The sequence below is a fragment of the Phodopus roborovskii genome, unplaced genomic scaffold (assembly GCF_943737965.1).
Source record: "Phodopus roborovskii unplaced genomic scaffold, PHOROB, whole genome shotgun sequence".
Classification (NCBI taxonomy): Eukaryota; Metazoa; Chordata; class Mammalia; order Rodentia; family Cricetidae; genus Phodopus; species Phodopus roborovskii.
In genome coordinates this window covers 5,906,369-5,930,000 of record NW_026126459.1, presented here as the reverse complement: position 1 = coordinate 5,930,000, position 23,632 = coordinate 5,906,369, and the positions used below count along the sequence as shown (strand labels likewise).

At 40.0% G+C, this 23,632-nt stretch overlaps 1 protein-coding gene across 1 annotated transcript in view; it reads right to left on the bottom strand.

Annotated features, from left to right (window-relative positions):
- The window catches only part of Xpnpep3 (X-prolyl aminopeptidase 3), a 48,586-nt gene that overhangs the window by 10,205 nt on the left and 14,749 nt on the right, over nt 1-23,632 (bottom strand). The window contains 4 exon segments of the mRNA XM_051189104.1: nt 1,417-1,530; nt 2,398-2,460; nt 15,391-15,593; nt 16,826-17,233. Coding sequence (XP_051045061.1) covers nt 1,417-1,530; nt 2,398-2,460; nt 15,391-15,593; nt 16,826-17,233 — 788 coding nt within the window.

Below are 23,632 nucleotides of genomic sequence, written 5' to 3'. Positions count from 1 at the left end.
TAACATTGTAAATTTGGAAATAACACATAAATGTCAATTATCACATTAAGAAATTAAGAAACAAATTTATAGCATTAAAGTCACTTAAAAATAACATTGTGGAGTTGGAGAAATGGCTCAGGGGCTAAGAGTATCAGCTGTTCTTCCAAAGATCCAAGTTCAATTCCTAGCACTCACATGGCAGCTCACAACTGTTTGTAACTCTAGTTCTGGGGAGTCAATGCTTCCACACAGACATACATGCAAACAAAACAAAAATGGACATAAAAATAAGAAAATCTTAAAAAAAAATTTGCAGGGCTGGAGAGATGGCTCAGTGGTTAGTGGCTGCTCTTCCAGAGGTCCTGAGTTCAGTTCCCAGTAACCACATGGTGGCTCAAAACCATCCATAAGGAGATCTGGTGCCCTCTTCTGGCATATAGGCAAAACATACAGGCAGAGCACTGTACATAATAAATACATCTTTAAATGAATAGACAAGCAACTCCATTTGTTTTCATTTACAATAAATTCTGAGAATGGGATGTCTAATTAAATCTGAATGAAATGAAAAAACAAAAAAAACCCAAATCAATTGTATTCTCGCTATATGCTCAGTGGTAGAGCACCCATGGTCCCAAGTCTTATTCCTAGCACCGCAAACAACAATACAAACCCCACCAGAATACTGCATATGCCTGGGGTCCCAGCTACTCTCAGAAGGTTGACACAGGATGAGAGTTTAAGGCTAGGAGTTTGTAGACAGCCGGGGCCACAGGATTAGACTTGTCTCTATAATTCCACCTCCAAAATTCTATTACTGAAGTCACATGTTTATGAAAAAATGATATTTCTAAATAAAAAATTAAAATGTAGTGTTCTAATTTTAATGAGTTTTTGTTTAGCTTAGTGGGAAAGGTGGCTAGCCTTACAATGGCCTTGGAGTTCAAGCTGTTGAGTATCATGTCACAAAGCCTAAGTTATTCTACTGTGACTTCTGACCAGCCAACCAAAAAAGATAAAACAAAGACATGATTACTATCACAATAAATTCATAAAAAAGGGAGATACTGAATTAGTGGGCTGAGTAAGCCCACAGAAGAAAATTCCAGTTCAGAGAGCTCCACGGACATGCTTTCCAGTCTGCACTCTGAAGGCTGCCCTTTGGCTCTGCGCAGCATCAGACCCTGCCTCAGACCCTGTGCATGTACTGTGACTTGCTAATGCTTAGTGATTATCTTTTTCACCCACTAAGTGAGCATTCTAGTAACTATTCTTACCTAACAGGGCTACTCTAAGGACTAATAAAATACTATCCGTAAAACCATTTTAGAAATAATGAAGTGCTTTTTAAATGACGTTCCATTGGTGAGGGAAGGGTAGTGAGTTTTCTCTTGGGGACCCTTGGGGAGCAGACTGCAGGGGTGCTCTGATTACCTTGATGAGCTGATTGTTCTTCACATAGTGCAAAGTGTTGGAGCGATTACCACCTGCAACCACAGGCGGGTAGGCTAAGATGTTCGCACCTCGGGCCCGGCATTCAAATTCAAACTGTGAAAAACAAAGTTTGACTCTTACAATTTCCATGGAACTGTCCCAGCCCTGTCTTCAGCCACCACAGAGGTATTTACTGTAAGTCACTACTGGAACACTGGTCACACCTAACCAAAGGTTTTATGCCATTAACTCAGTATATTTCTTTGACTCTTACCTGATGTACTTTATTCTAGTCTATAAATGTCCTCTGATATCAATCCTGTCATCCAGCTTTACCATATACATGCATTTTTGAGACAGGACTCCAAGCTTACTATATAGTGAAGGACGACCACGGACTCCTGAACCACACGTGTCCCTTTCCTCAGTGCTGCAATCTGACATGCACCAATTCATCTGGCCTCAATCTTATTATTTAATCTCCTGTAATTTATGCTTCCTATGGTTTTCAAAGTAAGTCCAGAAGAAGACAGACAAAATTTATAAAGAAGGCTAAGTAAAAAAACACATGCAAGTCTTTTCTCACAACAAAATATGGCTTATATTTTTAACAATACTATAAATGGCTAATTTTAGCCTTGCAAATAGTTGCCAACCTAGACGTTCTGGCTGAGTGGAAAAGGATGCTGGGATGCTGCACATCCTGAAGGCTCCACCTAAGTGCCACCTCAGACTTTCCTTCCTTTACACATGTTAGGGCTGGTCTCCTTTCACATGTTCAATCTTTTTTCACTGGCTGTGCTCTGCACTTTGCTTGAGTGTGACACTGCAAGCTTTAGATGTGTAAGTTAACAGTAAAATGAGAAGGATAAGCTGTCACTACTCTGCCTGCCTGCAAGACAATGTATGTCATCTGTAAACCAGGAAATTAATTCAGCAGACATTTGATCAAACAGGACCTTTCCTGCTAGTGAAGCTCACCTTTGCATAAAGAAAGGCTTCATCTGTTGGCGCTTTACTGGCAAACATGGTTTCTATGAATGCCTGCAAAGAGATGGAGGGGGAATGAACAGTCTCATTTTATCTGTAACTCAAACATTCAAATTTCTGGGGTTCAAATAAAAAGCACCTATTCCAGCCAGGGGTGGGGTGGGGGGACAAGCCTTTAATCCCAGCACCCAGGAGGGGATCTCTGAGTTCCAGGTCAGCCTAGCCTTCAGAATGAGATCCAGGACAGATAGAGATGCAGAGTTTTCTTAACCAGATGCTATGATTAAGTAGTAGATTTCAGGAGGGAAAAGAAATATTGTTCTCTGGAGTATCTGACTGATGATAGATGTAGCGTTAGGGTGCTCAACCCTCCCACTCAGAATATATATTGCATGTTAGAGTCAGCAACCTGGAGACTCCTATGTCTTCTGAAAAACTCATGCTGAACCAGACAACAGTGCATGTCTTTAATATAAACACCCAAGAGCCAGAGGTAGGGGGGTCTCTATGAGCTAATTAAAAAAAACAAACAAACAAACAAAACAAACACAGGAGGCACATATATATAAGTATATGCAAATACAATAAATATATCTTAAAAAAAAATAAAAGGGGGGCTGGAGAAATGGCTTAGTGGGTAACAACAATAGCTGGTCTTCCAGAGGTCCTGTGTTCATTTCCCAGCAATCCTATAATGGCTCACAGTCATCTATAATGAGATCTGGTGCCCTCTTCTGGACTGCAGGGATACATGCAGACAGAACACTGTATACATTATTAAGGTCAGGGTCCCTGTGATGAGTCACAAGGGCTGCCCCTTCAAGGATGGGATTAGAAGTTTTGAGAGGCTCATCCTGAATTTCTTCAGCTGTGTGAAGGCTTCTAGACAGTACAGCCTATGGAGATACAGGCCCTGCTGTCACTTGGATCATGGGCTTCCAATTCTCCAGAAGTGTGAATAAGCAGCTGTCATTGATGGAGCTAATTAGTCTCAGGTGTTCTGATAGAGCAGAACAAAAGAGGGACCTGCACATGTGTCATTATGTGACAAGATGTGTCTATAGTTCTGTTGTGGGAAATTATGGACTGAATGGCCTAGTCTATAGCAGGGTTTCCCAACTTCAGCCCTTTTATTCATTTTTAGTTTTTCAAGACAGGGTTGCTTTGGAGCCTGTCCTGGAACTGCCTTGAACTCACAGATGCCTGACTCTGCTTCCCTAGTGCTGGAATTAAAGGCGTGCACCACCACCGCCAGGCACATTTTAATTTTTTTTTTAAATTAGAGCTGAGAGAAATGACTCAGTGGTTATGAGTACTGGGTGCTCTTCCAGAGGTCTTGGGTGAGATTCCCAACACCCACATGGCAGTTCACAAGCAACTATAACTCGAAACCCAGATCTGATGTGCTCTTCTGGCCTCTGTGTGCACCAAGCATGCTTATGGTACACATACATACATGCAGGCAAAACACTCACATAAAAAAAAAAAAAAAAAAAAAAAGACCTAATAAGTCGGGTGATGGTGGCGTATGCTTTTAATCCCATTACTCGGGAGACAGAGACAGGCAGATCTCTGTGAGTTCAAGGCCAGACTGTTCTACAAGAGCTAGTTCCATGACAGGCTCTAAAGTTACAGGGAAATCCTGTCTCAAAAAAAAAATAAATAAATAAATAAATAAAATAAAAATAAAAAAAAAATCTAATAAAATGGCATTTATCACAAGTGTGTGTGTGTGTGTAGGTGTTACAGCATGCACATGGAAGTCACAGGACAATTTTCAGGAGTCAGCTATTTCTTTCTGCTATGTGCATCCCAGGGATCAAACTCATATTTGGCAGCAAGTGCTTTGCCTGCTGCTGGACCATCTCATTAGCCTGAACCTCAGTAGTATTGGACCTAGGTAAGGCTTTGTTGTGGGGAGTTGTCTAATTCAACGTAGGGTGTCAATAGCATCCTGCATGTTCAAAACACCATACACTGCCTATGCTGACTACAAAAATATCCTCCCACTGAAATCTACTGGCCCAGAATATTGATGCTCTGTCACAGCCACACTTATGGATATATCTATTTTTTATAAGCATATATGTTTACAATTCACTACCAGACCTAGTTTTACAAAATTTATGGTGCAGGTGACTAACCCAGGGCCCCACAAGAACCAGGAAAGTGCTCTACTACTGAGCTACACTTCTAGGGCTCCAGAAAATATTTTCATTTGCTTATACAGATGGGGGAATGTCCTGTATTCTGTGAATATGTTTCTCTTAATGGTTGATGAATAAATGCTGATTGGCCAGTAGCCAGGCAGGACATATAGGCAGGGCCACCAGACTAGGAGAATTCTAGGAAGAGGAAGGTGGGGAGGAGCCACTAGAGAGATGCCATATAGCTACCGGGAAGATAGGATACCAGGCATTCTCTGGTAAGATAAGGCCATGTAGAAATACAGAGTAATAGTTTTGGGTTAATAATTAAGAGAGCTAGCCAGTAAGAAGCCTGAGCCATCAGCGAAAGAATTTATAATTAATATAAGCCTCTGTGTGTTTATTTGTGACTGAAGTGTGGTGGGACCAGGCTAAACAGAAAATTCTGTCCACATACAGACATTTAAAACATGACATGAGGGATGGAGAGATGGCTTCCAAAGGTTCCAAGTTCAATTCCCAGCAACCACATGGTGGCTCACAACCACCTGTAATGAGATCTGGTACCCTCCTCTGGCTTGCAAGGATACATGCAGGCAGAAAGCTGTATACATAATAATCTTCAAACAAACAAAAATGACATGATAAGCTAAATTTAGGACTAAAAATAAGCACTGAGGTGTGAAAAGGAGTTTTTTAAAAACAATAATTTTAAACCACAAAGACTGTCATGATGACTATGGCTATAAGTGGGCCACAAATTTATCTTAGTTTCTTAGCAGCCAATGTAAAAAGGGAAATGACAAAACAAAAAGGAAAGCTACAAAACTTCTCTTTATTTTTTTGGTTGTTTTGAGACAGGATTTCTGTGTAGCCCTGGCTGTCCCAGAACTCACTCTGTAGACCAAGCTGGCCTTGAACTCATTAGATTGACATGTCTCTGCATCCCATGTGTTGGGATTAAAGGCATGCTACCAACACCTGGCTAACTACAATACTTCTATGTCTGACAGTCATTCTTTTGTGTGGCTGTGCATCTGTCTGTGCATTTACGAGAATATGTGCATGAAATGGCATGCATGTGGAGGACAACCCAAGGCATTGGTCCTGGCTTTTCATTTTCAGACAAGGTCTTTGTAGTTTTCCTGTGGCATATGCCAGGCTAGCTACCGATGAGCTAGCCTGTAGCCACAGTAGAGTCTTTAGTTCCTGTCTCTCATCTTCCTCAAGGAAGCTAGAATTACAGATACTTGCACTACCCAACCAACTTTAGTGTGGGTTCTGGGTATTTGAATTCAGGTCCTCATGCTTGTGTGGCAAGTGCTTTACCCATTAAGCCATTTCTGCAGCTCTGATTATATTTTGAGGCAGGACATCATGTGGACAAGGCTAGCCTTAAACTAGCTACCATCACTGAAGTTGAATTCCTGATCTTCCTCCTGCTACTCTCAGAATTATTATATATACAGTGTTCTGTCTACATGTCTGCCTCTGTGCCAGAAGAGGGCACAAGATCTCATTATATATGGTTGTGAATCATCATGTGATCACTGGAAATTGAACTCAGGACCTCTGGAAGAGCAGCCAGTACTCTTATCTGCTGAGCCATTTCTCCAGCCTATACATAGGATTATTGATCTGTGTCAAAGCTTGATTGTTTCCAGAGATGAATAGTGCACGACATACTCTGATTATTCATTCACCACTGATGGACACTGGGTTGTTTTGAGATAATCTGCAGCTCAAAGTATGCTTGGAATTTAGATCTTCCTGTCTCAGCTTCCAAAGTACTGGGATTATAAGTGAGCCCACCATACCCTTCTCTAATTCTGGGGGAACTAGCATGCACCACCATAACAAAGTAAAAGGGTTTTAATTTCTCTACACCCTTACCACCTTACCAGTACTTACAAAGTTCTTTTCTTTATAGTTTTTTAGACGTGTGTGTGTGTGTGTGTGTGTGTGTGTGTGAGTGAGTGAGTGAGTGAGTGAGAGAGAGAGAGAGAGAGAGAGAGAGAGAGAGAGAGAGAGAGAGAGAGAGAGAGACCGGGGGGGGGGTTTCCTCTGTGTAGCCCTGGCTGTCCTCTAATTCAGAGATCCACTTGCCATTGCCTCCTGAGTGCTAGGATTAAATGTGTCTGCCACCATGCCTGGCTTATTTTTCAGATTTCTAACTAGGATTATGTATACATTGTCTGGGTTTGTGCAGGTGAGGGCAGTGCCCTAGGAGGGAAGAAGATGAAAAGCTAGGCAGTGGTGTTGCACACCTTTCATAGCAGCACAGTATATATACATAACAAACAAAATAAACTGACTTGTAGACTGTAAAGAGACTGCTCAGGAACAAAGAGCATTTGCTGCTATTGCAGAGGACCAGAATTTGCTTTGTAGCACCCATGCTGAATGGCTCACAACCACATATAATCCTAGGTCCTGGAAATCCATGCCTTATTCTGTCTCTTCAGGCATGTGCCTATCTCTCTTTCACACACATATATGCATAATCTGTATCACATTCTCTCACTCTCTCATTTATTTATTAGACAGGGTCTCAATATGCATCTCTGCTTAGCCTGAAAGTCCCTATGTAGAGAAGAATGGCTTTGAACTGCCTCCTGAATGCTAATGCCTACACCACCATGCTCAGCGCGCACACACACACACACACACACACACACACACACACACACACACACACACACACAAGAGGTGGAGGAGAAGAAATTTGATTGGTTGAGGCTGGAGGGATGGCTCAGTAGTCAAAGAGCATTTTTTTCTTTCAGGACCCAGGCTTGGTTCCTAGCACACACATAGTGGCTCACAAGCACAACTAACTCTAGTTCTAGAGGTTCCAATATCCTCTTCTGAGCTCTGTGGACAACAGGCATGCATATAGTGTACATATATACACACATGTAAATACTATAAAATAAACTATAAAATAAATACTATAAAATAAAACACTAACTTGTAATTTGCAAATTTTGAGTTTTTTTTTTTTTTAAGTTTTATTTTATGTGTATGTATGTTTTGCCAGGAGGTATGCCTGTATATTACCTGGATGCTGTCTATGGAGGTCAGGAAAGGTAGTAGAATCCCTGGGAACTGGAGCCACAGATGGCTGTGAGCCACCATGTGGATTCTGGGAACTGAACCCAGGTCCTCTGGAAGGGAAGCCAGTGCCTAAGCTGTCTCCCATGCCCTAAGTTCTGAGAGTTTTAAAAAAAGATATTTTAGATACTAGATCTTTATCCATCAAGAATCTGCAAACTTGTTCTTCCATTATGTGTTTACTTTCTGAATAGTATATCTATGTAAAATTTTAAAAAATTAAAGCATTATTTTTTTAGATCTACTTATGTGTATGGGTGTTTTGTTGATCTCTGTCTGTGCATCACATAAGTGCTGTGTCAGCAGAGGCCAGAAGAGAGCCCAATCCCCATAGATGTGGTGTTACAAACAGTTGAGAGCTACCACATGAGTACAGGGAATCAAATCTGGGTCCTCTGGAAGAGCAGTCTGTCCCCCTGACCTCTGAGCCATCTTTTCCAGTCCCAAACATTTTAAATTTTGACAAAGTCCAAGTTTTCTCTTTTGTTGCTTGAGCTTTAGGGATAATTAACTCTACTGGAGACTTCAGGCCATATAGACCAACTCATGTTCTTTACTAACAGTTTCAGCCAGACAGTGATGGTACACATCTTTAATCCCAGGGAGGAGAAGGCAGGTGGATCTCTGTGAGTTTGAGGCTATCCTGACCTACAGAGAAAGTTCCAGGATAGCCTAGGATACATAGAGAAAGCCTGTTTGGGGGGGGGGTTATTAAACTAGACCACAGTTGGCTTGAAGTAGTATATACATTGAAATCAGTACAATCAGTGGAATTTGGAAACCTTATAGAGCTGGAAAATGGGTTGGAAGTAAAATGAAAATTGATAACAGGTTTGCTAAATATTCAGGGGGTGTAGTTACCACCTTCAGCAATGGCTCAAATTAAGCTAAGGATCCCTACAGATGAGCGTCTCTTTTTGGTCAACAGGTGGCGCTCTAACCAAAAGAATTTGGGCCACAATAATACAAATGAAACCATTCAAGTGATAAAATGGTATTACTGGAGGGTGAGATCATGGAATGAAGAGTTGTTATAAATGAAGGAAATAAATGAGCTGCTTTCTAGATTACCATATACAATACCCTTGTAAATCTCCATAAAAAATATTTCCTGGGAGTTTTAGTTTGATAGGAGTGACCTTTTTTTCCTCTCTCTTTTTAGACAAGTTCTCACAAAGTATTTCTGGCTGGACTGGAACTTGGAATGTAGAGGAGGCTGGCCTTGTACTCACAGACATCTGCTTTTGCCTCTCAAGTGCTAGGTTAGAGATGTGTACCAACATGTTCAATATTGAGTGAGATCTCTTGCTTTTAACAGTAATGGGCACCTTTAATACCAGCACTTGGGAAGCAGAGGCAGGCGGATCTCTGTGAGTTCAAGGCCAGCCTGATCTACAAAGGGAGTTCTAGGACAGCCAGGGCTGTTTGTCTTGAATAAGACCCCCCCCACACACACACATACAAAGGTGATCAGGCTAAGCATGTGGCTCACCCTTATTCACAGAGAAGTACCTAATTTATTAAAATTGATAGAGAGCACGCTACCATGCATACCCACAGATAAAGCAGGAACTGTGGTGTATAGCTTTAAGACCAGTATTTGGGTGTCTGGGTAGCATTTTGAGTTCAGAGTTAGCTTGATCTATATAGCAAAACTCCATCTCAAAAACCACGCATGAAAGAAAGTAAATGCTATCCCTTCTAATGCCTTGAAATTGGTGATAATATGCCCCTCCTAGATCAAATAAATATGTATTGAAGATGCAGGAATGCTACTAATGCCTATAGGACAACAGACCACCTCTCAGGGGATGACTGAAAAGGCATCTCTAGTAGACTACCATGAGTCATCTGTGAGACCACAGAAAGACGTAAATAAAGGTTAAGATCTCTATCAGCCAGGCATGGTGGCACATATCTGCAATCCTAACACTTGGAAGGCTTGAGGTTAGTCTGTACTTCTTATCCTTTCACAAATAAACAAAAATTCTGTTATTGATTTCCTAGATAATAAAGTGGTAGTAAGTTCAATACTTTACAAAGGAAACAAAGCCAAGAAAAAAGACACACAAAAAATTAGGTTAGCTCCTTACCATACACAAAAATGTACTTAAAATGATCAACTTAAATATATTAGCAAAACTACAAAATTCTAAGAAGTGTTTATTAACAGTGACTTTGACCACTGATTTTCTTTCCCCTGATAGGACACCAAAAGTGCAGGTAACAACAACAAAAATTATAAACTGGACTTCATAAAAATGAAACAACAACAACAAAACAAAAAAAAAACCAAAAACTATCAAAGGATACTTATTATCAGACAGGTAAGACAGTCCAGCAAAGTGCTTGCCGTGAAGCCAGACAACCTAAGTTCAATCTGATATGACATTAGTGTATAGGCTATTTAAGGTCATATGTAGCCCAACAACAATAAAAATAATCCAATCACTGTAGAAACAGTATGGCAATTTTAGGAAAGGAAATAAATGTTGCTTCACACCTGTAGTCCCAGACCATGAGAAGCTCAAGGCTATCATGAGCTACAGAGTGAAACCCTACCACAAAAACAATATTAGTTAATCATAGAATTATTATATTATCTAGCAATTCTACTTTTGACTGAGTAATCATGTTCTTATTAGCATTATTCACAATAGCCAATATATGGAAATTTATGTATCCATTAACAAATAGACAAATAGATGGACACATAAAACATGATACATATACATGTATGTATATACACAATAGGATACTACTTAGCTATAAAAAGCAAATTCTGATGTGCTGAAAACATTATGCTAGCTAGGTGAAATGACCTGCTCAGGCAAAGGCAAATGTTTTATGATTCTACTTATAAGTAGCAGCTGGAATAGACAAATTGAGAGACAGACTGTGAAATGGAAGTTGAAAGAGGGAGGAAAGGAGAAGTTGCCAATGGGGTGTAGAGTTTCTACCATAGATGATGCAAAAACAACATTAAAACTTGACTTTTAAAGGAAGGTATAGGATGTTGTCATCTGCCTGTCATCAAGCTCTTCAGGTACAAAAATCCCAAGGCAGATAGAGATACACTCAATTTTACCTGAACTCAAAGGAATTTACAAAGAGAACGACTCAAGGGTGTCTATGCCTGGTTTTGAGTATTAATGTGGAAATGGAAGAAATTCTGAAGGCCAGGGCTTTTTGACTCAAATTCTGGTAAGGAACTCAAGACCTCTTACAAATATGTGGATGAAAACCCCTGAGGTAGAGAACAAACTCCTTTCAGTCTACCAGACACAGGAGCAGAGTCCTATCTAGGTCTGCTAATGAGTCTCTTAGGAAGGACAAACTAACTCAGAGCTGTAAAGATACTGCTGTGAAAGGAATAAAAATTAAAATTGGGTTAAGCGAATGGTGGTATATCTCTTTTCTGGATATGTGGCTGATAAGCATGTAACATTGGAATGGAAATCCACTGCACTATTAGAAAAAAGATGCATAATTACAGGCTTTCCCTTCTTCCAGTACTCACTGGAATTAACGAAGCCAACCCAAACAGTAAGTATGAAACATATGAAAATACATTTAATCAGTAACAGTTGTTTGCAAGAAGAAGAAAAGGAGAAGAAAGAAAGGAAAGGAGGGAGGGAGAAGGGGAGGGAAGGAAGGACCCCTTCATGTAGGGAACTGCTCTTAGAAACTTCTCCAGCAGTGTGGAAGGCTGCTGAAACTCAAAAGAAATTCTCTGTCAAGAGACTCCAGGAGACTGGAACCAACAAAGTCATGGCTTATCTGATCTCTTGACATGGCAACGAAGGCCTGTGATTATTAGTGAAAGACAGATATCAGTAATGTGCTGGTTAGTGACACTGTGCACTGAGACCCACCAAAGCACCAAAGCCAACAGCAGAGTCCTATTTTTTCTGTAAGTAAGCAATCTGTATAATGATAGAAGTGGAGCAGCTTGGTAATAAAACTACAATGTCAACTTCAATGGAGAACTCTGGGTTAGAAATGGATGCTATCTGATTGTAGTAATCCATTTCACTATTTATATTTTCATCAGAATCAAAATTATTGGATTCAATCACCCCCCACCTGCCCCGCCCCAAGACAGGGTTTCTCTGTGTAGGCCTGACTGTCCTAGAACTCACTCTGTAGATCAGGCTGGCCTTAAACTCAGAGATCTACCTACCTCTGCCTCCTGAGTGCTAAGATTAAAGGTGTGGGCCACCACCACCCAGCACTCTTATCCAATTCTAACTAAAAAATAAGGACAGTGAGATGCCAGTGGGTAACGGTGCTTGAAATGCAATCTTTTGAGTCCATGTAAAGGTGAAGGAAGAGAACCAACATCATAAACTGTTCTATGACCCTCCCCCCACAAGCATATTACAGCATGCACACATAACAATAAAAAAGATAATTAAGGTCTCATTTATGATTGATTTCTTGAAAGTAACTATCACAAAAGATTATCAGAACCACAACCTTTCAAAAGGGCACTGTGACCTTACACAAAAAATACTTGTGCAAACCTTGTCTATTTAACCTGAGATTTGCACCAACCTTGTTAATCATTCTTGTAGACAAGGATTATTGCTTCAAAATATGCAATCTTCACTTTTGCCTTGAAAAACTTTCCCTTGCCATAACCTTTGGTGTTCTGGAATATTATTTTAAGTATGTAAAGATATATTACATTTGTTTATGTTGTGGAATATTACTTTAACCAGGTGAGGGTGTGTTACATTTGTTTATGCTGCCTTTGTTTAATTATGTAAAGATGTGTTGCTGTTTTACCTGGCCTGCCTAAGGCAACAGATTGGTTTAATAAAAAGCAGAACAGCCAATAGCTAGGTAGGAGATAGAGGCAGGGCTGGTGGGAGAAATCTAGGCTGGAGAGAGAGAAGAGAAAGGGGAGAAAGAGAAGGACAAGCCAGTGGCCAGAAGTCAGGCAGCCACCAGCCAGCCTGCAATAGAGCCAGAGAGATTGGGGGGGGGGGAGAGAAAGAGAGAGAGGGAGAGAGAGACAGATAGACAGACAAAGGTAAAAAGCACTAAGGCAAAACATCGACGAAGAGAAACAGGTTAAATTAAGTTGTCTTAGCTAGCAAGAAACAAGTATAAGATAAGGCTGAACTTTCATAACTAATAAGAAGACTATGTATCATGACTTGGGAGCTGGTTGGTGTCTCAAAAGAAAGCCCGTTACACTTTGGATACACTCACAGATTGCACATCCCTGGTATGTGCTATTCTCAAATAAATAATGCTACTACTCTTAATAGACTAACAAATATGTCATCAGCCGTCTGTACAGGTTAAACATAGACAATAAAGGCCAGAGAGGTGACTCAGCGGGTGAAGTTGCTTGTCACTAAGCCTATGGAACCAAGTTTGTATCACACAACCCACGTGGTGGGAGGAGAAAACCAAATCTCATCAGTTGCCCTTTGATCTCCTCACATGCCCAATGGTATGTGTGTCCTGTCAATAAGTGTTATTAAAAGTAAAGAAAAAGTAAATTAAATAATAAAAAAAAGGAAGGAAAGATTGTTGCTGCTATGATGGGATCCAATTAATGGGTGCTACAAAAGCCCAAGAGATGCTTTTCGTGAAGAAATGCTTTAGAACAATATTCTTTCTGGCTGTGATTCAGATGCTCTTCTGGAGGAAGGACTTACAAACCCCCTCCTATATGCAATAGTCATAAGTGAGCGTTAGAGAGTCATCAACCTAACAAATATTTAGGAAGAGATAGGCACACAAGTTTTGGCTATATGCAAAAATACAAATGAGGCCGTATTTTTTTTTTTTTTAAATCATTTTTTTTTAGGATGGACATATATTGGGAAGCAACTGGTGGGAATACCCAAAAAACATTAACAATAATGTAAATGAACACCGTACAGCCAGCCATTCATTGTGATTTAGATAAAAGTGCTAAAATATGATGGCAAAAAGTTGCAGCTGGGTGTGGTCTTCCATGTCTTGAATCCCAGCAGTCAGGAAGGAAATCTCAGCCCAAGGGTAGCCTGGTCTACAGAACTAGTTGTAGGTCAGGGCTACACAGAGAAATACTGTCTCAAAAAAAAAAAAAAAAAAAAAAAAAAAAAATTAAAAAAAGTTATATACTGCTCTCTTCCCTCTCTAGAAATATATGTAAAATAGCTATTTGCTTTGTTATTGCAGAGGAATAGACGTAAGAGGAACTTGGCAAAGAAAAAAATTAGCAGATCTAATTCTGTAGTCTTACTTTTTTTAGATAGGGTCTCACCAGGCATCCCTGCTGTCCTGGAGTTTGGTATGTAGACCAGGCAGATTTCAAACTCACAGAGTTCTCGAGTGTTACCTCTGTGTCTTGAAGGCAAATATTTTTAATAGTTCAAAAGTCTACAGTGGATGGTCAGGGAGACTGTTTTACAACTGAATCCTGAGTGTTACTATGACCTAAGCCTGATGGACTGACTCACTCACCCTCCCTTTCTCTCTCTTAAGACAGTGTTTCTTTGTGTCAGCCCTGGCTGTCCTGGAACTCACTCTGTAGACAAGGCTGACCTAAAACAGCACTACCCCTGCCTCTGCCTCCTGAGGGCAAGGATCAAAGGTGTTTGCCACCACTGCCTGGCTGGCCAGACAGATATTTTTCTCTTTGTTTCCTGGCCTCTCTTCCCATTTAACATTTATTTATTTATTTTTTGATTTTTTCAGAGACAGAGTTTCTGTGTGTATCCCTGGCTGTTGTGGAACAGGTTCTGTAGACCAGGCTGGCCTCAAACTCAAAGAGATCCACCTGCCTAGGTCCTGCCAGCACCACCTAGATCTGTTTAACAATTATTTATTTAGGGTCTGGAGTGAAGACTCAGCAACCAAGAGCACTTGTTACTTTTACAGAGTACTCACTATTGATCCTCAGAATCCAAAGGCAACTCACAACATCTTTAACTCTAGTCCCAGGAGATCCTCATCTTCTGACCTCCTTGGGCATTGCATGCACATGGTGCACAGACATACATGCAGGAAAAATACCCATACACTCAAAATAATAAGAAATTTATTTTTAACTTTTTGTGTTTGTATATGTGCACAGGTATGTGAGGTGTTTGAGCTATGCTGTGTGGATCCCTCAGAGCTGGAATGACAGATGCTTGTGGGATTTCTGGCTTGTTACATACATGCTGGGATTTGCATTCCAGTCCTCATGATTACACAGCAAGCAATCCTAACTCTAAGTTATCTCTAAGTCTTTTTTCCTTCTATTTTATCTTAAGAGGTAAGGATTGTCTGGGCAGCAGTGGTACAAACTTTTGTTTCCAGCACCTAGGAGGGAGAGGCAGGTGGATCTCTAAATTCAAGGCTAGCCTGGTCCACAGAGTTCCAGGATGGCCAGGGCTACACAGACAGACCCTGTCTTGGAAACAAATAACACCAAGTAGAACTAGGTTAGTAAACACCATCATTGGGCATACTGAACCTTCTACAGAAACCAAAACTGTCTAAGTAAGTTTTTGTTCCAAAGAGAAACTAACATTAATGAATATCAATCTTCAAAGAAGCAGATTTATTTTGCCTTGCAAGGCATTGAGCAAGTCTTGATATATTCACTAAACATATTGCAGAAATTGGGTAGATTCAACCTATGAGGTCACTACAATATGACTTTCACAGGCCTCTTGACCATGAAGCACTTGAGTTTTGTGATATGACAAAGGAATAGTTTCAATAGTAGCCATACCTCTGATGTCAGTTTCCCAGCAATTTGCATTCTCTTAATCTCTGCAGGAGATTTAACTAGCCGGAGGCGCTGTATCAGCTGCTGGACACTCCGAACCTTGTTCTTGCTCCTGGCTTTGGCTTTAGTTAGATGCTGCATGTAGTCAGAGTGAAGCTGTGCATGAGAAGGCTTCATCCAGTCATACCAAACCATGCTCGTCTCAGCTTAAAAAAGGAAGTAAAAAGTAATTTGGAACCAGCAGAGGCTGAAGGTATACCTTAGTGGGAGAATGTGTGCTTAGCAGTTATAAGGCCCCTGGTTCAGTCTGCAGCACCAAGCAGTAATATACAATAAACTAACACTGTCCTAAGTACGATAATCACAGCATGGGGAGGTGGAAGCAAGAGGACCAGGCTTAAAGGTGGCGCACACCTTTAATCCCAGCACTCCTGGAGGCAGAGACAGGTGGATCTCTATGAGTTTAAGAACAGCCTGGTCTACAAAGTGGGTTCCAGGACAGCCAAAGGTATACAGAGAAGCCCTGTCTTGAAAACAAAACAAAAATCAAACAATAACAACAAAAATCAAACAAGAAAAAGTATACTGGGATACAACAAGGAAGAAATGAGGAAATTCTGACTGGTTTATATTATGTTGCAGGCCCAACAGTTTATAAATAAAAATGCTATTAAATGTACACTGCATGGGAAGTACTAAAGTATAATAGTATTTGCCTCAATTATATGAAAAAATAAAAGCATCTCTATTACTTATTTTCATTGTATAAAATCAAAGCTCAACATTTATTGGATTGGTTTTACATGACAGTGCTGAAGTTAGAAACTGAGGTCAGATACATGCTGGGTAAGTGATGCACAATAAGATACAACTTCAGTGCAGTTTTTTTTAAACCTATAAATAAATTTATTAGATTCAGCTATTGATACTTTTAGTATCTGGTACTTTTACCCATCAAACTACTAACACTTAGAATACTGGATTAGCTGGGCATGATTGCACAAGCCTTTAATGCCAGAAACCCTGTATTAAAAAAAAAAAAAAAAGTTGAATTTGGCAATGCCTTTAATTCAAGCACTCAGGAGACAGAGGCAGGTGGATCTCTGTGAGTTTATGGCCAGCCTGGTCAACAAAGCAGGTCCCAGGACAGCCAGGACTGTTACACAGAGAAGTCCTGTCTCGAAAATCCAGCCAACCAACCAATCAACCACCAACAACAAACCTTTTAGAAAGCCCCATGTCTCAGTTTCCCTGAGTGTTAGGATACAACATGTGCCACCATATTTAGCAATAGTTTTGCTTTTTATAAAAGACATGTCTCTTTTCATGATGCCCAAAGAAAAGCTACCAGGAGAATTATTTTTAGAAAATTAAGAACTACAGGCCAAGGAAGGCTGGATTTCCAACTTGGCCTGTGATTTGACTTTACTAGGGTTACCTTTCAGTTTAGGTACTAGGTGTTGAAATTCTTCCAGGGTGTAGGCTTCATCCACCCCAGTTAGGGCTATTGCTCCATCTGTGCCAGACCGAGGACCGTCCCACAGTTCTCGACCAGGGTCTCTTCGAGGCACAAAAAGCATGGCCTTATGGGATGGTAACTGCTTCCCAGAGCAGCTCTGAAGGACCAGAATGCTATCAGGTTCTTGGAATCCACACAGATACAGGAAATTGTTGTCTTGGTGGAATATGTAGGGGATGTCATTGCTCATGTAGTATGTAGGGTTAGAGAGTACCACCACTGTGTGGTCTGTTCCACTGTGCCCTTGTGCTTCCTTGTGGATCAGATCCATCAATTTGTGTCTTCGAAGTGCATATTCCACCTGAGATAGTCCTGGTGTCACCTCCCCTAGAAATGGCATTAAGAAAAAAAAAAAAAAAAAGACAGTTGATCACTTGATGCTTTGAATGGCTGCACTGTCACAGTACTTAAAATCATCAATATCAGATGGAGACATCTATGATTACTTCTTTAATTGATGACACAGAATGCAAAGAATTAAGATAATCCAGGTTTTCATTTTACTGCATATTGTAGTCAAATGTGACTACATTTGAAAAATTATGATTATGACCCTGTAAGGTTTTATATAAATCTTTGGCTCCTTCTTTTATTCATCTAATCGCATGTTTATCAAGCATTATTTTAAAAATATCTATTTTATTTATTTTTATGTGTATGGTTGTTTTGTGTTCCATGTGTGTGCTGGTCCCCTCAAGAGGCCAGAAGGAGGTGTTAGATCCCCTGGAATTGTAATCACAGGTGGTTGTGAGCCACCATGTGGATACTGGAAACTATACCTGGGTCTTTTGTAAGAGCAGCCAATGCTCTTAATGGCCAAGCCGTATCTTTAGCCTCTTATAAAACATTATTATGTGCTATAATGTAGTCAAAGTTTCCCTGAAATTTCAATATGTTAAATACATATTGAAATAAATATTGAAACATTAAATATTCTGATACAGAATAATTAGAATATAGTATACTCTTGGTAAGTGTTGCTAATATGTAGTTTTTATTATATAATAGTTGATAAAAATTTTTCTCAATTTCAAGACCTCTTAAAAATATCTCTTCTGAATCCCTATGGCATAATATATCTTTCCAGTAAGAACTCTCCCCTTTATCTTGTACTTACAGTGAGTTAAGCAAACCTACTAAAAGCCATTATAATATTATTCACTGTTGAGGCTGTTGTGAGAATCAAATTAAGTCATGTAGTTCTTTTTTCCTTTTAAGTTTTAAATTACATTCATTAGCTTACTTGTGTGAGCCTAGGCACACACATGCTACAGTATGCAAATAGAGTTCAGAGGACAATCTGCAGAGTCAGGCCTTCCACCATGCTGCTCCTAGAGACCGAGTTTGCATTGTAAGGCATGGCACCAACTGGCTTAACCCACTGAGACATCTTGCTGGCACTAAACAAAGCATGTGGTCCTTTTCTCTTTTTAGGCTTTATTATTTATTTTATTTTGAGACAGGGTTTTTCTGCATAGTTCTGGCTGTCCTGGAACTTGCTCTGTAGACAAGGCTGGCCTTGAACTCAGAGATCTGCCTCACGAGTGCTGGGATTAAACGTAAAGGCATGCACAGCTGCCACCACTACCAGGCTTATGTTATTTCTTTTGAATGAGTGTTTGGTCGGCATGCACGTATGTATGCATGCATGTGTCTGGTACCTATGGAGGACAGAGAGCATCTGATCCCCTGGAATAAGAATTATGGATGGTCTGTCTGGGTCCTCTGAAAGAGCAACATGTACTCTAAAGTATGAAACCATTGCTCCAGCCCTCATTGTGGTTCTTAAGGATCAAACCCTAAGCAATCTTTATTCTTTTCACTAAATTGCATGTGGGTACATACGAACTTTTGAGGTAAAAAAGTTCAAAGGGTTAGATTATTCTCTCCAAAACAAAAAGGTACTAGTTATTTAGTTATTAAAAATGCTCTGTAGAAAAGGGTTATGAGTTGATGACTCAATAATCTTTAGGAAATGGAAATTGGTTGTTTTTATTATAGGTTTCAAAGTAAAAGAACTAATAAAGCAACTATTTAGGGCCTGAATAGATGGCTCAGTGGTCAAGAGTGCTCACTGTCTTGTAGAAGACTAAAGTTCAGTTTCCAGTTCCTACGTCTGATGACTCATAACTGCCTACAACTGCAGTTCAAGGGGCTCTAATGCCTCTGACCTCCAAATATGATCTCATGTGCACATACCCAGCAACTACAAATAAAAACTTAAAAATTAAAGAGTAATTTACCAAAGTGTATCCTTTTGGCCTTCACTGCTGTTGCTAAAAGCCTCATCTGAGGAAAGAAACACATTCGCTGTCCAAGAGCACTTTGCCCCACAGCACACCAAGGACAGAGGGAAATGATTTGCACTACAGCCATTTCCAGCTCAAGGACGAAGGAATGTGCTACTTCTCGTCTTGTTAACTTCCTGCATGTTTCTACCACACTTCCTTTTTTTTGTCCTACCTGGTGATCTACTCATCAGAGGCTCCCTTTGCTTGTGCACATGGTTAAAAGCACACTGCAAGAGGCTCCAGGTCTTTAAATTCTGCTATGCTCTTTGGTTTCCCAGACTTCCTGCTAAATTCAACCTTCGGACTCTAGGTCTCAGTTCATGGCCTGAGCTCTGCTTTTTGTGGCAGCTTTCCAATAATACAAAACAGCTGATGTTTTCTGAGTGTTCACTACATGTATGGTACTAATCATGGTACACTGGCTCATTTAATCTGTACAATGACTGTGGCACTATTAATCTCCCTGTAGTGGCTAGTGTTCATGTGTAATATGCCAAGACAACTATGGGAAAGTGCTGTGTGAAAAGGGTACAGAGCAAAACCAGACAGACCTAATTTTAGAAAATAAGCTTACTTTTTTCATGATGCTCTATTGGGAGATCAGAACACATTGAAAAGCTGTATTAAACACACTCTTGTACTACTTGAATTCTAACAAGTATATACTTTTATAATTAATTTCCTAAGAGAAAATCCACAGTTAAAAAGGCAAGCCTTGGGCTGGGGATGGTGGTGCACACCTTTATTAGGATCTGATAGGCAGAGGCAGGGGATTTTGTGAGTTATAGGTCAGGCCAGCCCACTATGAGACTGTATCAGAAAAAAGATACTGGGGCCAGGGAGGTGTCCCAGTGCTGGAAAGGACGTGATAGAAGACCCTGGAGTCTTGCTCGACTGACCAGCTCCAAATCCAGAGATATTCTGTCTCAAAAAAACAAAAAACAAAAAACAAAAACAAAACAAAAACCCAGCCTGGAGAATGCTAAAACAAATGCCTGAAGCTGGCCTGTGGGCGTGCGCATGTCCTCTAACATCACTAGTGTGAACGGACCTACACTTCTGGGCAATTCTCACACTGGCAGGGATTTATACAGCTTCACTTTTTCTTCCTGCTATGATAAATATCACTGTGTTACATCTTGGTAATTTCATGTTCTATGTATCACTGTTTTCTTCCTGCCTTTGCCACTGTTCCCAGAGTGATAAGCTAAACTACAGAACCTTGAAGTTCTCTTAGTAACCATGTTCAGCATACATACGTAACTTGATTATTTATAATTACTTTGGAACTGTCTACTTTTACTTACTTGTGTAGAACTAATTGCAGCAGATTCTGCAGTTTGCATTCTATTAACAAAATATACTTATGCCAGGCATGGAGAACTTGTCTTTGATCCCAGCAGATACAGACAGAATTCTGAGTTCAAGGCCAACCTGGTCTACAAAGTAAGTGCCAGGACACCCAAGGCTAGTGAGATCCTCCCTGTCTCAAAACAAACAAACAAACAAACAAACAAACAAACACAAAAATCTGAAAAAACTTAAAATAAAAATCCTTTTCACTTTTTATTGATAAAATTGGCAATACATAAAAAGAGGTGATTTAGAACCTAAAGGTTAGTCTCAATCAATCAAAGCAAAAGTGGGCTAAGAAAGACGAGGGACCAACTTGACTCCATCTTAAAGATTAAAAGCCACCTTGTTACAAGGTCAAAATAAGTTCATGTTTGTTTTCTGTAAAACTTGGATTTGACCAGATTTTGACCCATTTTTTGGAATTTGACATGTTCCACACTTGATACACTAACCTCCACCATGATAAGATGCTCTGCCAAATAATTTTGAAATACTCTGCCAAGTTCCTTTGTAACCCAAAACCCTCGGAAACCCCCTAGCTTTGAAGTTTTCTGGGCTATATAAGCCCCAGTTTTTCCTACATTCAATGTTGTTTTCTCAAACCCTATTTCAGGGAGATAGCTCCGCTTGACAGAAAATAAAACTTGTTTGTTTTGACCAAAGAGTTTGGGTGGTGGTCTTTGCTCTGATTTGGTGGAATTAACAAAGAACCCATCTCCACATCTGCCTCCTTCTGAGACCAAACCTCTGAGTTTCCTATAACTCGGGCAGAAATCTCAACTTTCTACCAGAGCTAAAGCTTAATGCTCTGATCAAGTCATGCTAAGTTTGCCACTGTTACTCAACATTGGAAATTTCCTAGTTACCCGAGCGGCAAATGTGTGTGAGCTTGCGTGTGTGCACATGAGGGCAAGCAAGGTTTTACTGACAGCTCCCGGCAGCAGAGAGAGGCCCTGAGAATGGGCTGCCTTGTAGATGTGCTTTCATAAAAGCAGAGGCCAATTATAATTCGAACTTCTGATCCTCCTACTCCATCTCTAGATTGGTGGCATTATAAGCAGTATCACCACATGCTGTTTTCAGGGTTCTCTCAGGCATGCTAGGCAAGCATTCTCCCAACTGAGCTGTTTAGCCCCAGCCTCACTTATAGCATTTTTTTTTTTTTATAAATGAAATCTAATTTCCTAAGAATGATTGTTTGAAAAGTCTTTAAAATATTGGCTATACATTTCCAAGTCTAGTAATTACCTACAGTTTGGAATGATCATTAGCTAAATGCTTTCAAACTCCCAAAATCTCAAAGCAGTAAAGTAGTAAGTCACAACAGAAGACATATACAGGAAAGGAGTCTTTCTCTTCATCTGGTGGGGAGAGTGCAAAGCATTTAGGAATAAACTTTGTACTCCATCAGTAAACTTGGTGTTTGCAATGGCCTTTGATCACAGAACCAACAATCAATCTGGCCTGAATTTCTTCTGATAAAACTGTTATGTCTGAGTTGGCATTTTGTGAAACTGTAATTAAGGATTAAAGTTAGCATTTTATCTTGTGGAATCAATTACAGACAAAGGGGCCCTTCTAATAACATTACACAACCAATCAAAAGACTAGAGGTCACACAATCAATTCTAAGACTGCAGCCAAGAAGGAAGTACCTTCAAGACAGGATGGTATCTGTTAAGAGAGCAAGAACAACATTCCTCATGTTTTGTTTTCACATTTTGTTAGCCAAGCAGAAAACCCAGAAAGAAAAGGTCAATAAAACTGAAAATGGGGGCTGGAGAGATGGCTCAGCTGTTAAAGGCTAGGCTCACAATCAAAATACATAAATATATAAATACTGAAAATGGATGGAAAGCTGGAGATTTTTGCTGTAATCTAGGTATGTAGTTTAATTATTTCCTGAAACTAATTACACTGATACGTTAAAGTGGTCTATTCTGAAATGAATTATTTAATATTAGGTAGTTTTTACTGTTTAGAAGGCAGTTTATGAAGTATCGATCACAAAATGAGGAAAGAAAGATTCTTTTGTGTTTCCTTCAGTGAGACACAGGCATCTGAAAAACGAAATAATACTCTAAGTAGATTTCATTTGCATATATTGAGTAAAACAAGAGACAGAAAGGGTACATACCATATAACTAATACAGCAACATCAAAAGGCATTATGATCTTGAAACCAGAGGAATGGCTTCCTATGGAAGTGGGGGGTCACCACAGTAGGGTATGAGGGGACTGCCTGAGCACTGAACATGTATGTATTATACCTTTTGTGTATAGGTGTGCATGTGAGCACCCTGAGCACACGTGGAGGTCAGAGGACAATTCTGGGTTTGTCTTTACCTGCTCCATGTCTCAGGCTAGCTGGTCCATGAGCTGGGACACAATGCAGTATGGCATCTGGATTTTTCATGTGTTCAAGGGATTTAATCTTAGGGCCTTCTACTGTGCAGCAAGCACTTTAACCACTAAGCCATTTTGCCCACCATCCTCTTGATTTTTCAGACACACTCCAGGTTGGCCTCAAACCTGGTGAAGTTGAGGACCTTGAACTACTGATCTTCCTGAGTACAAATTTTAAAAGATCATAAAATGTTCTATGTATCGACCAAGTTTTTAGGTTATAATTAAGGCCATCTTTGCCAAAATTTACTCAATTGCAGATCTGTATAACTCACTGGACATAAATTTTATCTGATTAAAAACATACATCACTTTCTAAATTTTCATATTAAGGGTGACTTCTTTTAGGACTGGGGATAGAGCTTAGCATAGAAGGCCTTAAGTTCATTCCACAGTATATATCCCTCAAACAGCAGCATCAACAACAACAATAACAACAACAACAACAACAACACACACAAATCAACAACTCCAAACTAAGTTGTATTTCTTCTTATGTAGTATGTAAAACTGAAATTATTTCTCAATTAGTATTCTCTGTCTTCAGTGTTATGCATATGGGCTGGGGGTGCAGCTCAGAGGCAGAGCACTTGCCTCATATCATCATGCCTAGTACCAGGTGGCCCTGGTCAACACCTCAGCATCACCATGAAAGGAGAAGAAAAGAAGAGGC